The sequence below is a fragment of the Stigmatopora argus genome, chromosome 10, assembly GCF_051989625.1.
Source record: "Stigmatopora argus isolate UIUO_Sarg chromosome 10, RoL_Sarg_1.0, whole genome shotgun sequence".
NCBI classification, from domain to species: domain Eukaryota; kingdom Metazoa; phylum Chordata; class Actinopteri; order Syngnathiformes; family Syngnathidae; genus Stigmatopora; species Stigmatopora argus.
Window position 1 is genome coordinate 557,955 of NC_135396.1, and position 15,172 is coordinate 573,126.

A 15,172-nucleotide genomic window follows, 5' to 3' on the forward strand; every position below is an offset into this window, starting at 1 on the left:
GCACTCTACTCATTGAGCTAAGTGCCCAGCCCACCACCCTACTTTGCAATTTATCGGCCAACTGTTTTCCCCACTAATTTTAAGTCTTTTTTGAAAGGTGCAGGTTTTGATCCCACTACCTTTGGCATGGTGAACACGCACTCTACTCATTGAGCTAAGTGCCCAACCCACCACCCTACTTTGCAATTTAACACCCAACTGTTTTCCCCACTAATTTTAATTTAGGTTTCAAAGATGCAGGTTTCGAACCCACTACCTTTGGCATGGTGAACACGCACTCTACTCATTGAGCTAAGTGCCCAACCCACCACCCTACTTTGCAATTTTTCGGCCAACCGTTTTCCCCACTAATTTTAAATTATTTTGGTGAACAGGCACTCTACTCATTGAGCTAAGTAAAGGAACAACCAACCAACCAACCAACCACCCTACTACACTCTGGACTGCCTAACTATTTTCTTTTTCAGCTGTAAAGTGAGAAGTTGGAGGATGTGGGAATCGACCCCAATACATTTCACACGGTAAGCGAGTGCTCTACTCGTTGAGCTAAGTACCCACCCACCTCCCTACTATGCACCGGACCGGTCCACCTTTTTCTGCTTGACCTGAAAAGAGGGAACTTGTGTCAATTAGTGTGAAAAGCGTGGATTCCACACTAGTTAAAGCCATCGCGTGCTAAATGGAAAAACAGCCGATTTTAAAACGACGCCGATGGTCAACTCCGTTTTTCAAAAAGAGCGCCAGTCAAGTTTGATTTTTGATATTTATTTATGAAAATATATTTAGTGATTGCGTTTATTAAATATAAATTCTGTACAGGCTTATGTACAAATTTAAATAAAACTGTACACACATTGCACGGTCTTAAATTAACACACACACAACGTTGGGTCGAAAAGAGGACGACGAGGCACCGGCCCGTTCCTTGGTGTCAGTCCGGCCGATTGGTCGCCGCGCGCAGCGTGACGACCAATCCTCACAATGATTGGGAAAAAAAGTGCAAAAGTGGCACAACATTCAGTCTTTGGTTTCTTCGTCCTTTTCTAGTTTTTTTTTTTTAGGAAGTTCAATTGAAAGGTATATAAAAAAAGTTATCTGACGGATTTCCAAGCGTGGTGGTCTTGTTCAAAATCCAAAACATCCAATGGTTTGACGTCAAACCTACGGCACCAAGATAATAAATACAAATGTTAGAACAAAACGGCAATAATCAGAATAATAACGGCTGTGAATGCCAATACCATTTTGGGCGATTCCGATAGCGTACTACTACTGCTTCAAAACATATGTATTTATCAAAATACTACATTTCTGCATACTTGCGTGAATGGAGTCATTCGGTCAATTCGATGACGTTAGGCTAGTACTAACTTTCTGATTTTGAAAACATTATTAAAGCTATACTAAGTGTTAAAAGATTGACTTGTGTTTGTTTGTTTTACCTCAGTGGCAAAGACGCAGCGTTCCAGTTGCTCGGGGACCACCGAACGGGGCTGAGAGCCGATCTCCTGGAGCGAACTGACCGCACGGAGCGCCGCGGACGTGTCGCACTTCTCTCTACACAGCCCGTCGCCCACCCCCCACAAAAAAAAACAGCAAAAACAACAGAGAGAACACGTTAGAGTCCGCAACTGCTCTCAAGACAAGAAGATGAAGCGTTGACTTACCCCTCAAAGTAGTGCAAATCAAAGTTATACAGATTGTTTTTTTTCTTAGAAAAGTCTTTTTTTTTTACCATTTTACACAAGTACAATACTTCGTTTAACTAACCTAAACTATGAGTGTTATTAGAGGGGGGGAATAGTTAAATCCCAGCAGGAAGTGATCTGGAAACATACCAAAATGAGCAGGAAGTGAGCTTATATGGGTCAAAATGAATGGGAAATAACACAAAACTCTCTAAATGAACAAAAAGTGACCCAGAAATGTCCCAAAAAGTAGCAGGAAGTGACCCATAAACGGAAAAGTACCGAATTTAACGGGACGCAAGCAAATGTCAACAGGAAGTGACCTGGGAAAATACCTTGAAACCGCGAAAAAGCCCCAAAATGAACAGGCGGTGACCTTTATCGACAGGAAATGCCTCATAGCCCCTCCCTCCCACTTGGAATGGATTGAAAGTTTATTAGTGATTCAACTTTTGAAAAAGAAATAAAACATGGCTTACCTGGACACCTTGTCTTGTCGCTCCTTGGCGAGGTTGCAGTCGGCGTCCATTTTGTTCTTGAGGAGGGCCCCGCGCTCCGACTCGGCCCCGGCCAGCGCCGCCTCCTTGTTGCGGACTTTTCCCGGCGGCCGGTTGTTGACGGCCTCCAGGTCGTTCTTGACCGACGCCGACAGGGCGGCCAGCCGCTTCCCGCGACGCACTTGGCGCAGCACGAAGACGGCGGCGGCCGTCAGGAGACCCAGCGTCAGCGCGCCCAGGACGCAGGCGGCGGCCAGCGCGGCGGCGAAGGCGCCCCGGGGAGGGGCGGGGGCGCTGGCGGTTTCCCGGGGCTCGGCGCCGTACTCGCAGCGCGCCCCCATGAAGTCGGGCGGGCACTGGCACACGGGCCCCGAGAAGTGGGCGAAGCAGCGGCCGCCGTTGCGGCACGGGAAGCGCTCGCAGGGGTTGGAGCGCAGGGAGCAATCTTTGCCGGCGAAACCCAGCGCGCACGTGCACGTGAAGTCGGCCACGCCGTCCGCGCACGTGCCGCCGTTGCGGCACGGGTTGCCGGCGCACTCGTCCACGTTGCTCTCGCAGAGGGGCCCCGCGAAGCCCGGGCGACAGCGGCAGGTCACCGCGCCGGCCCCCAATTCCACGCACTGGCCGCCTAGCGGGGAAAAACAACAAAAACACAAAAGCTCTTAAGCGCACCTCCAAACGTGTTGCTTTAGCGCATTAGTCTCTGGAAAAAGCAGCTTAGCATGCTAGCCTTCAAAAACCTGACAACAGCTTAGCATGTTAGCTATTGAAAACATCTAGCATGTTAGCCTTCAAAAACCTGACAACAGCTTAGCATGTTAGCTATTGAAAACATCTAGCATGTTAGCCTTCAAAAAACTGACAACAGCTTAGCATGTTAGCTATTGAAAACATCTAGCATGTTAGCCTTCAAAAACCTGACAACAGCTTAGCATGTTAGCTATTGAAAACATCTAGCATGTTAGCCTTCAAAAACCTGACAACAGCTTAGCATGTTAGCTATTGAAAACATCTAGCATGTTAGCCTTCAAAAAACTGACAACAGCTTAGCATGTTAGCCTTCAAAAACCTGACAACAGCTTAGCATGTTAGCTATTGAAAACATCTAGCATGTTAGCCTTCAAAAACCTGACAACAGCTTAGCATGTTAGCTATTGAAAACATCTAGCATGTTAGCCTTCAAAAACCTGACCACAGCTTAGCATGTTAGCTTCAAATTTAGCACCTTGACCTTAAAAAACAGCAGCTTAGCATGTTAGCTATCCTGGAAAAAATGGTTCTTGAAAAACAATAGAACATTAGCTTTACTTTTTTTAATTAAAAACTTTTTTTAAATAAAGTTGTCTGACATTTTGACGTTTTGTTGTTTTACTGATGTTTTTCTTCTTTTTAAAAAAAATGGAAAAGTGTTTTAATTTTTGGGTGAAATTATGAATTAGAATTTTTAGCGCCTTTCTGCCTGGGAACAAAGAAGAGAACAAGCTTTCTTGTTTGACGGGAATTTGGGGAGATAACAAATTGGCAGCACTGCAGGGCTGAGATCAGGCCCCGATATCGGCGGTGGTGGCGACGGCGGGGGCGCCGTTATGCCGCCCTGGCTACCTCATTTGGCTTGCGAGCTGACTTTGGCAGCTGACCAAATTCTTCTGCTGCAACATTTTTCAGTCAAAATATGCTATTTCTGGTGCTCCGGAGGTAAACTTATATCATGTCAATTCATAATAATACTACATTTGATTTCTAGTTAATCAATTCATTATTTATGACAAAGCATTTTTGTTTCTAGTGAATTAAAAAAAAAAGAAAACATTTCTGTCTTTTTCCACTCCATTCTAGCCTGGCAAAATACAAGTCATTAATTAGTTAATTCCCTTGCAGCCCTAAAATTAAAAAAAAAAAATCCACCTAATTCCGATCTCCTAAAAATCATATGTTGGGCCCATGTGATTGGACAAAAAAGGCAGAGCCGCTTGCACACACACATACACACGCTTCCCCGTAAAGACCGGGCGCTAACGTCAGCCAAGCCGTACGTACCGTTGGCGCAGGGGGCGCTGTTGCAGGGGCTGTCCTTCATCTCGCAGTTGGAACCGGCGTAGCCCGTCGGGCAGCGGCAGGTGTAGCCGGCGGCCGTGCCCGTCACGCACACGCCGCGGTTGAAGCAGGGCCGGTCGGCGCAGGTCAGGGCGGCGCCGGCGGCGCAGTCGGGCCCGGAGAAGCCTAGCGGACACGTGCACACGTAGCCGGACGGCGAATCCTGAAAGCAAAAGGCCGCACTTCAAGCAAACTATTGTCAAACTTCCCTACAATCGACAGAAATTGACACTAAAAAACGTATCAACAGGAAGTGACTTGTAAATATTTTAATTTTCCACGTTTAAAAAAAAATCTAGCATCCTAAAAAGGAAAAGTATGACGAAGCAAAACTTTTTTTCTACATAATCCCGGTGACATCGGGGACTTTTCTTTGTCTCGGCTCCCAAAAGTTTCACCTGGACTTGGTCTTGGTGATTCTAGAAAAAAAAATCTATGATTTCATGTAAATAATTATATAGTGTGTTTTTTTGTTATTAAAAAAGAAATGATTTGTCTAATCCTGGATGACTAAACTCAGCCTCCCCCACACTTTGTTTACATACCGATTGAGTTTGAGAGCCTCGGGAAAGAAGCTTCGGAAGATTCCAAGCCTAAAATTCGACTGAAGTGAGCGATGCCAATGGCCAAACATTAACAGGAAGTCCCCCAAAATCAACAGGGAGTTCCCAGACATTCAACCAAAAAACGAACACTAAATTTCCTGAAATTGCACAGAAAGCCCCCTATCAATAATAACTGCCGCCAAATTAAAAAGGGGGGCGGAGAAAAACTGACGGAAAGTGACGACCCGTAAGCGTTGGCGTGCAATTTTCCCGTCAATGTCGTTTTGATCACGATTCCCGGAATGAAAATACAGTGGTACGTGGTCATACGACCGCTCGTCATACAAAATTCTCGTCTTACGGGGGAAATTTCGATCGAATAATTCGCCCGTCATGCGATCAAAATTTCGTGATGCGACCAAGCCAGGTCTTTTTTGCATATCTTTCGTGTATAACAATATTTACGAGCACGGAACTAATTAATTCAGACGAGTTTCTCCTAAGACCAGGAAACGCACAACGCGCATGCGCGGGCAAAAAGAGGGCTTTCTGGGTAATGAAGTATACTCGTGCACACACCAACCAATAGTCAATGGCAACCTTTCTCAGAATAAAACTTCATTACCCACAATCAATACGTGGGTTAGCTCAACTATTGTATTTCCTGTTATTCTTTCTAAGGAAAGAAGCTCCCGCGATCGTTCTTTAAAGACTATTTGTCGTTGGCAAGTGGTCGTGCGTTATCCTATTGTGATGACATTTGTATGCGACATTATGGAAATATTTTGAAGGGTAGACAAAAACAAACAACTCTTGATGCGTTCGTTTTGAAGACTTGGTCGGAGCGGCCAGGTGGTGTCAACCCGTAGAACTACGTAAGGTCAAAAAGATTACAACAAATTTAGAATGTAGTTTTGTTTGAAGTTACATTAAACGTTGAGTGTCTGTATATAGTTATCCAAGTTAATTTAAATTTGTGTGTTCGTTTACGAGTGCCGTGGATAAAGCCCCCCCGAGCAACCCCCACCCCCGTGTATGCCGCCGTCTACCCTCCACGAAATGTGTCTAATTTTACTCCTATTAAACACATTATTGCTATCAAACCACTCGTTATTTATTACTTTGTCAATATATGGCGAATTATAAGAAATAAAACATTTTTCTCAATCCAATATCCTGTTTTTGGTGTTTTTTTCAGAGAGCTGGAACCAATTCATTTGTTTTCCATTCATTTCAATGGAAAACGTCCGCTCGAGTTACGAGAATCTCGTCATACGAGCTCAGTCCCGGAACGGATTAAGCTCGTATCTCGAGGTACCACTGTACAAAGCTGCTAAAGTAGGCGTGCTGACCTGGCAGCGGCCTCCGTTCCTGCAGGGGGCGCTGTCACAGGCCTTGTCTTCCGTCTGGCAGTCCTTGCCGCTGAAGCCCGGGCGGCAGGCACAGGTGTAGCTGCCCTGGCCCGTGTTGGTGCACGACGCTCCGTTCTGGCACGGCTTGTGGTTGGTGCAGTAGTTGAGATCTGAGGGCGGGGCAAAAGAAGAAGAAAAAAAGGGTTAGTTGGGGGGCGGGGCCAGGCAGTCATTTGAGTCAGCGGCCCGGCCGGGCCGACTCACCCTGGTCGCAGTAGAGTCCTCCCCATCCCTCCTGGCAGTGGCACTGCCAGGGCTGCTGGCAGGTCCCGTGCAGGCAGCCCGGGTGGCGCTCGCACTGGTCGCAGCGCTCCCCCCGCCAACCTTGGTGGCAGGCGCACTCGCCGGGGGCCTGGCAGAAGCCGTGCTCGGCGCTGCAGCCCGAAGCGCAGATGGCTGGTGGCAAGGAAGGGAGCGGCGGCGGGAAGGAGGAGGGGTCAAAAGTGCGCTCCAGTCCAGTGGTCCTAAAAGGCTCGAACGCCGGCGGGCAGGCGGGCGGGCGGGCGTCCGATCCATTCGAAGCGGAAGGGTGAACCCACTCACGTTCGCACTTCCAATGCATCCGGACGTGTAAATGCTTTTGACTTTGATTAAAACCATCATAAAAGGAGCCCTTCCTTGTGATTTGGCACTGCCACCCGGCCTCTCTCTTCCGGACGCGTATTGCCGTCGATGGCAGTCTTCAATAAGGGAAGTCCATTTGTTTTTTTGCCAGCATAAAAGTTTGGTCCTCCGAATGACCGTGTTTTTTTTGTGTGCCATCTTTCCCTCCATTTCCCCGTAACGTCTATTTTCGTCCACCAGCTGTGAAATTGTCAAGTGGGCGCGTCTTAAGTTTCCGCAGCTCCGGCGCCCCCGGACGTCAACGGAAAAGAGACAAACGTCTTTTGTTTCGTTTGGGCGGGTCAGCTGCTCGGTTTGACTTTTCTGGTCGAGCGCCGCGGGCAGGCGGGCGGGGAGGGAGCGAGACGTCCAATCTTTTTAAAGTGGGACCTTTGGTGGCAAACTCCGTTCCGTCTGTGGTCGCCAACCCTCCCACTTCAAAGGGATTGGACATCTCCCAGCGATAAACTCTTCGGAATTGACGGTACGGGCGCGAGGAGCCCTCTGGTGGCCCCCACCAAGATGGCCTTGGGGCAGCCATGTTGCTAGGGGCAAAGTTCCCATCAAAGTCAATGCATTTACTGTGACATCAAGGTCAAGGCTTTTGCTATTTACTGCCGTTGACGGGGCTACGCGTCCAATCTGTCATTCGCCGCCACCCTCCCACTTCAAATGGATTGGACTCGTGATTTTTAAAAAATGGAAGGAGGGCCCCTCTTGGCCAGAGAATGAAAAACTTTTATTGATCTATTTGTTTTTCTCTGCTGCCATTGAAGGGGGAGGGTTGGCAGATCTGGAAGTCATTATAACAATTATGTTTCTTCTTTTTTTCCTTTCTTTTTATGTTGGTCCTCAGATCTTTGTTTGTTGGCAACACTTTTTAATGACTTAATTTGAAAAAAGAATTGACTGTTTTTCATTTTTTCTTATTTAATGAGGAAATATGCAACAAAAAGAGAGCCTTTAGCTAATTTCCTTTTAAAATAAAAATACTCAATTAAGAAATCATGAATAAAGTGATTTTTTTTACCCATTCAACGCCATTGATGTCTACTGCGAATTAAAATGACATTAGTACTGGTAGATGTCCAATTCATATGAAGTGGGAGGGATGGCAACAGCCCTCCCAGCCAACCCTCCCATTTCACATGGATTGGACATCTAGCACTGTGAATGGCAGCCAATGAGTTAAAAATTCATCAATATATCTTTTTATCTTTATTCTTTTTTAATATCTTTATGTAATTGTTATTTTTTTTTAATTTGTGTGATTCTTTCATCTGACCATGCTTATTAATTATTTAATGTCTGAATTTAATCATGTATTATTTGAATTTTTAAAATTCTACTATGCAACTATATTATTAATATTTTGATTTAATATTTATTTTTCCATTAATTAATTAATTTTTAAAAAAAGTTTAAAACAGGTCTTTATTTTAAAAGAGTGATTCTTTGATGTGCCACAAGAGGGAGCCCATGTTTAACTGGAGGTATTGTTGATCAATTAATTTATGTATTTAAAAAAACTAGAAAAAGTACTTCCTTATCCAATTTAAAATCTTTTTTTAATCCATCTTTAAAAAGGAATCGTTGTTTTAAAAAAGTGATTCTCCACTAGAGGGAGCCCACCAATGTATGCGGTACTTGTACCACACATTGACATTTTTATTGATTAATGTATGCAAGTATTTTGGTGTTTCATGAAAATTAAATCGTTATATTAATTTTATTTTGCATCTATTAATATTTTTGTCTTTACTTTAGGGGAAAAGATCCAAACTATCCGTGCCGTTGACGGCCATTCTCTTTGAAGCGGAACGTCGGGGATGGGCGTACTCACGCTGCGCGCAGTACTCGCCATCCCAGCCGTCGAGACATTGCCTTCGCCCGTCCCGCTGGCAGGTGAAGTGTCCGAAGGTGTCGTTGCGGGGGCGGCAGTAGGCGGCGCAGGCGTCGCCGTGGTAGTGCTGGTCGCATACGGCGCGGTACGAGTAGCGCAGGTGGCCGCGCTGGCCAAAGTGGACGTCCTGCGACCAATCCTCGCCCACGCGCAGCTGTCGCCCCGTGGCCACGCGGCTGATCAGGTTGTTCTGTTTTTCTGCGGGAGGAGGGAACGGGGGAAAAGCCGCTTATTTGCTGTTTTCAAAAACGCTCGAGTGGCGACGCATGTCCGAGTGAAGAGGGGAGCTTCATTTCTTTTACGATAGCCGGCCGGCATTTTTTAAAATGATTTTATTGAGTGCCAATGCAGAGGTGGGAAAACGGGTGCTCCCAAGCTAATCCTGCTACAGGCACGAGGACGCTAAGTGGCTGCTAGGGGACCTCCGGGCCACTAGGGGGCTCCCATAAAGACATGAGTTGAGGGATTAAAATAAAAGTGAAGGTGGAAAAGCAGATGAACAAAATTAAAAAAAAAGGTTCAAATTTGTACATTTTGAATAATAATAATAATAATAATAATAGTAACAATAACAATAATAATATTAATAATAATGATAATAATATTAATAATAATGATAATATTAATAATAATGATAATGATAATAATAATAACAATGTTAATAATAATAATAATGATGATAATAATACTATTAATAATAATAATTGAGCGCCCCCTGGTGGAGAAACCAAGCTAGCGAAGCGGACATCCTTGTACCTGCGGATTCCAGCCCGGCGGACTCGAGGGACTCGGCGTTCCGGGCCTCCAGGATCAACGAGAAAGTTCCCTAAAAAGTGGGCGGAGAAAGATGCTCGAATAAGACGGTGTAGGGGGTGGGGGTACGTCTTACGAGACTGAACGGCGGTGGGCTTTCGCTTACCGGCCACTTGAAGTGAAAGGGCACCCTGAGAGGCTCGCTTCCCTCGAGGGAGGCGGGGTCAGCGGGCAGGATGTTGCTGATCATCGTCCCGTACGTGCACGGAGGTTCGGGGTCGATGACTTCCTGCGCGTGCTTCAGGCATACCCGAAAGAAGACGTCTTGCCCGCCGGCGCCCGTCAATGACTCGATCTTCAGCTCGAACACGCCCGACGTCTCCGTCTGCGACAGCAAAGCGCATTTCAGTGCCGTCGGCGTTCATGGACGCCCAATGTCTTGAACTAGTCTATTACGGGCGGGCATCAAATCCATTTAAAGCCCCAATGTCACATAAAAAAAACGTTTTCATCAATATCAAGAAGACGTGCTCCTAAATCAACAAGATGTGACTTAAAATGTTGCAAAATAAAAAGGAAAAGACTCAAAATCAACAGGAAGTAAGTGAATAAAATCAATTAACGAAATGACAGGACAATGCCAGAAAACTCTTCAATAAACCTTTTAAAATTTTCCGTTTTATGCTCTTATTGTTGTAAATCAGATTGCTGGTGGAAACTTTTCCCTCCTATATAAATATATATACTACACACATTCAGAGGTGAACAAAAATAGCTCTACTGTACAATAGCAGTGCATTACATTTTCAGTTTTTCATTAACTTTATAGCTGTCTTTGCACCTTCTGCATAATTATTCACCTATTTCAAAATATCTAGACCATTTCTGATGGTTTGTATTTTCGTAACTTTATACCTACTTTTGTTACCCCATATAACAGTAAATCATGTACACAAAGATATAAGTACACGAACAGGGTGTGCCAAAGTGGGTCTACGATAGTAGTGTCAAATATACATCTTTAGAATCCATTTTCTCGCAATTGCGTAGCCACTTTTGCAACCCCGTATAAATGACTATACATTTATAGAGTATAATTCTCCATATAACTATGCAGAGATGCACATGTCAATTTAAACATGCATAAAAAAGATTTGTCAAGATTATTTGTATCATCACAGCCGACTTTTACTCCCTCCGTATAAAATATGTGCGCACATCGACAGGAGTGTGCAAAAAAATTTCAACTATACATTATCGGGACACAATCCATTCCAATCAACCTATATTTTTGCATCCCAAAAAAACAGACGTGCGCACACACATTTCCCTTAAAAAGTATAGGGTAGAAGAAACAGAAAGAGTAAACACATGATTTTTCTAGCACGACTCGGTTAGTATTTTTAAAAAGGGAATTATAGAAGAGAAACGGAATAAGAAAGTGAAAGAAATGGATGCGTAAAAGTACTGACGGTGCGCGTTCCGAGGAGCAGGAGCAGCAGCGGAAGAAGGCAGCGCTCCATGGCGCACGATTTCAATCAATCAATCGATCGACCGATCGAACGACCGACCGAATGAACGCGTCCGCTCCAAAAGCTTCAAAAATCCACCGGACGAAGGTAGTGCGCGCTCCCGCCGACGAAAGGACAAAGTGTGGAGCGCGAGCGAGTAAAGTTGTGCTGCCGAATGGAGCGCCAATCGGGAGCGGGCGCTTTTTATACCGGCGCCCGAGGGTGGGGGGCGGAGGGGCGAGAGGAAGAGCAAGAGGAGGAGGAGGAAGCAACAGGCCCGAGTGGAATGGGGCGGGGCCTCCGCTGTAAAAAATGTCGTCTTGCAGCGCCGCCTCGCCGAGAATAACAAACGGTGGAGTCAAAAGTCAAACTGCTTCCATTCGACGTCCAATCCCTTTCAAGTGGGAGGGTGGCCATCCTCTCACCTTCAACGGATTGGTCGTCTAATCGTGATAAACTTAACTAATAGTAAATATTGGTGAGCTGGTGATTAGCTAATTGGCATTGACACATCTAGCCTACTTTGACGGATTTAGTAGTCTATGGCATGGTTGCATCGTTAGCTTTGACGGATATAGCCGTCATTGGCATACATGGTCACGCTGGTCTTTAACAGATGACACCAGTTTTACCATTTCAAAATATGGGCGTACGCTCATTCACTGCCACCCTCCCACTTCTAACGAATTTGGACACCTACTGTTGATAAATCCGTGTAGAAAGACTTTGAACTGAATTAAAACCAGTCCCTTGCCAGTCAAGTAACTCAACCCTGACGTCATCTCACCCTTTCGCCGATTTGCAGGTGAGTGACGTCACGCGAGCGCCGGCTCGTGTCGGACCACGCCCCTTTTTAACTCCTTAGCGCGTGCCTCCCGCACCGCAATGCCGGCGCGCGTCAATACACAAGCGTCCCGCCAGGAAGCGCGAGCGCCATCCGCTATCATACAAGCTCTAGCACCCCCCCCCCCCCCCCCCTCCTTCCCGGCCCGCTCCTTCGCACCTTTTGCTCGCGCGTGCCCAAACGGCAGGTCGCGTGAGTATAAAGAAGGTGCGAAGACACAAGGCCGCGTGTCGTGGGAACGTCTGCTGAGGTGCGAGCACGCGCGGTGACGCGGGGGTGCGAAGACGGACACTGGGACAAAAGGCGAGCCCAATCTCGCCTGTCAATCATCAATCAGATGGCTCTTCCCTTCTATATTGCCCCTATCAGAAACGGCTACTGTGTTCTTCTGCGCATGCGTGCTTACGTCTGCAAAGGTGGTGTGATTACTGCCACAGCTGTATTGAACTATTAATGTATTGCCTGCCGGGAGCATTATTTACATCAAACTATGCATCCCAATAAACAGAGTCTAAATGTATTCACACACAAAAACGGTGTTATTAAAAGTTTACTGCACGGCCAATGGTTTTCAGAGTCTTTTGTACCCAATTCAGGTGTTAAAATTAACAATGGAATGTGTAAAAATATTCTGCTGTGACATTCTATCCACACTGCTTAGAGTAAGTGATACTTTACCGTTACATTTACGCTAAACCTTTGTTTATAATTTACACTTTAACGTGTAATAAAATCTCCACCATTTCACTTCTCGAGACATTTTAACCGACCTAGTAGTACAGTATGACGATAGATAGCACGTTAGCAACTAGTAAGAATAGCCATTTCTTCCCCAAGTTCATTCACCTAGCATGGAGGCTAATAACATTAATGAGCATAAGCAATAATTTATCATTAAAGCTGCATGATAACACGAGCAGACACATTATCTCAAGCCCATTCAGAAGCAATAAGTACATCGTTAAAATTAGTGCATCTTAAATCCGTGTAAGGAATCCGTTAGCTACGTTAGCAAGTCTTGGCACATTTCTAATTGTGACATTAAATCGAGGGCAACATGGTGACATGTACTCAGTCAAGATAAGTGCAATTTAAAAAGGGTGCTTAGTTGGAAAAGAATTGTTAAACAGTCTTACCGGCAAGAACATCTTTGCGTGTGCGTCAGAGCCTCCAAAAACGCGTCCAAACTGGCGTCCATCCACAACACGGTGTAAAGTTCAATTTTTCACTTCATGTCAACACAACTTTACGCTCTGCCTTCAGAGTTGTGATAACTCTGTTGGAGTTATAATAGGTTAACACAAAAATATTGACCTTTATACTGTATCCTAACTTTGTTTTCGAGATTAGACGATTAACAACTACAATGGACGCGGATACAGGAAGTGATAACAAAAATAGATAGACGTTAGCTAACGTCTATGCGAAAAAGCTAGCAAAACCGGAAAGAACACCGGTCGTCAAGTTGGACAAAACCGACACGAAAATGTGGAAATAAATGTTGAATTAAAAAATAAAATCAGTTTATTCCATGAACGAAGGTGTGTTTAAAAAAATGACATGATAAAATTACAAAATGTTACCAAATTAAAATTAACCCATTCAGTGTCGTTGAGAGCAATAGACGTCCAAACCATTTGGATTTTTTAAAGTGAAGAAAATCTTTTAGGTATTTAAAAAAATAAGAAATCATAACTGTAGTCTATATTTTCTGTTTTCTGATGAACTCACAATCAAGCAGTTTTGCAGTAAGACTGTTTTTGCTGTTATTCTTTGTTAGTTTCAAGTAACGGGTCAAATGCTGAAGTTATGCTAAACGCTAATGTTTATGCTAAAAAGAAAAAAAAGCAGCTCAATTTCAAAGCAGCTGTGGTTGGTCAATGGCACGTTATTCATGGTTATCCCCCACTTATTCACCTTTGACCTGTGAAAAAAACTTTGTATTCTTAGTAAAACTGGAAGGCCTGAATAAGAAAAGCATTTTAAAAGGCCTTGAGCAAAATATGAAGTGTGAAAAGCCACAGGTGTTACTTTTGGCACGCCGACCGGCCGGCGAGCAACAAATGGGCCTTCTGTCGTAAAGCGCCGTCCGTTCCCGCGTTCGCACCTGAAAGCATCCACATCCACTCATTTTTCCCAAATGCACATGACATAAACTTAAGGTGCAACAGACGCTTATGAAAATGAACCGTGTCCGTGTGGTGAAAGCATTAAATCTCATTATACTTGTATGACAATAAAAGCATTTAATTCAATTCAATTGAAGGGCCTTCCCACTTCTAATGGATTGGATGGCGACTAGTGATAAATTTGTTTAAATTCATAGCAGAAGAATGGAAATTAATAATAATTAGGGTTGTCGTTGGCTTTACAGTTTTAAAAGATAACAGTTTGGGTTAAAAAATAATAATAATAATAATGAAAGTACTCATCCCCCTTCTTTAGTTTTAAACAAAAATAAACAGTAAATTGAGTTTTTTGACCCATAATACACGATTTTGTTGGGGAAAAATAGCTAACCAACTTTTCTTTTTAATGAAAAAAATGTTATTGCCTAATTTTTTGTATTGCACGATTGTTTTTTTGTGAGAAATTAAGCTATCACGGGGCAAGTGACTATTTTTTTTGGTAATTTAACCATTTTGTACAAGACTGTTGTGTATACCATTAACTTTATTTTCATAATTTGACTGGTGGCCATTGTTTCACATGGAATGGATCCCGAAAATGGCCCAAAAGCAGCAGAAAGTGACTCAAAATGAATACAAAGTGACCCAAAAGCAAAAGGAAGTGACAAAGAAATGATCAAAATCAACAGAAAGTGGCTGGAAAGGAAAAATCAAAAGAAAGTGACCCACAAATTCCCAAAAGCCAACAGGAAGGGAACCCTGGAATTCAAACAAAACCAAGAGAAAGCAAGCTGAAATGAACAGGAAGTTACCTGGAATTGAACCTTAACCAACAGGAAGTGACCTGAAACATATAGGAAATGACATTTTCAAGGAAAGTTTATTACCTTTTAATTTTAATGTTAAAAAATATACACAAAAAAGCACAATGATAAAAAACAATAGCATAATAAATGATAATGTTTTTCAGAGTACCAAAAATGGTCACTTGCTCTTTAAATGGTTAAATACAAGTTCCATCTTCCTCCCGTCTATAGAAGTTTTTACATCATTGGACGCCTTTCACCGTCAATGTCAGCGAAAGAGTTCATCTAAAAAAAACAAAACCCAGCGATCAAAGCCTATTGACATCCGGCATTTGATTTGTTCACGTTAACGAGCGTTCTCTCATGACTTTATGAGCTCGTTAAAGC

The 15,172-nt window shown here is 44.0% G+C and overlaps 1 protein-coding gene across 3 annotated transcripts; it reads right to left on the minus strand.

The window, feature by feature from the left end:
- Positions 1–749: 749 nt before the first annotated feature.
- Positions 750–13,596, minus strand: dlc (deltaC). 3 transcript variants are annotated; one of them, XM_077612321.1, is made up of 11 exons: positions 13,582–13,596; positions 12,987–13,126; positions 9,662–9,880; positions 9,499–9,568; positions 8,683–8,940; positions 6,441–6,632; positions 6,177–6,346; positions 4,223–4,442; positions 2,168–2,813; positions 1,443–1,557; positions 750–1,161 (listed from the first exon to the last, which is right to left on the minus strand). In XM_077612321.1, exons 2-11 carry the CDS (start codon positions 12,996–12,998, stop codon positions 1,156–1,158), a joined length of 1,908 nt encoding a protein of 635 aa, XP_077468447.1. In that variant the 5' UTR covers positions 12,999–13,126; positions 13,582–13,596; the 3' UTR covers positions 750–1,155. The 3 variants fall into 3 exon arrangements, with proteins under 3 accessions (XP_077468447.1, XP_077468446.1, XP_077468445.1); XM_077612320.1 differs by lacking the exon at positions 13,582–13,596 and having other exon boundaries at positions 12,987–13,253; XM_077612319.1 differs by lacking the exons at positions 12,987–13,126; positions 13,582–13,596 and adding an exon at positions 10,968–11,176.
- Positions 13,597–15,172: the final 1,576 nt, after the last annotated feature.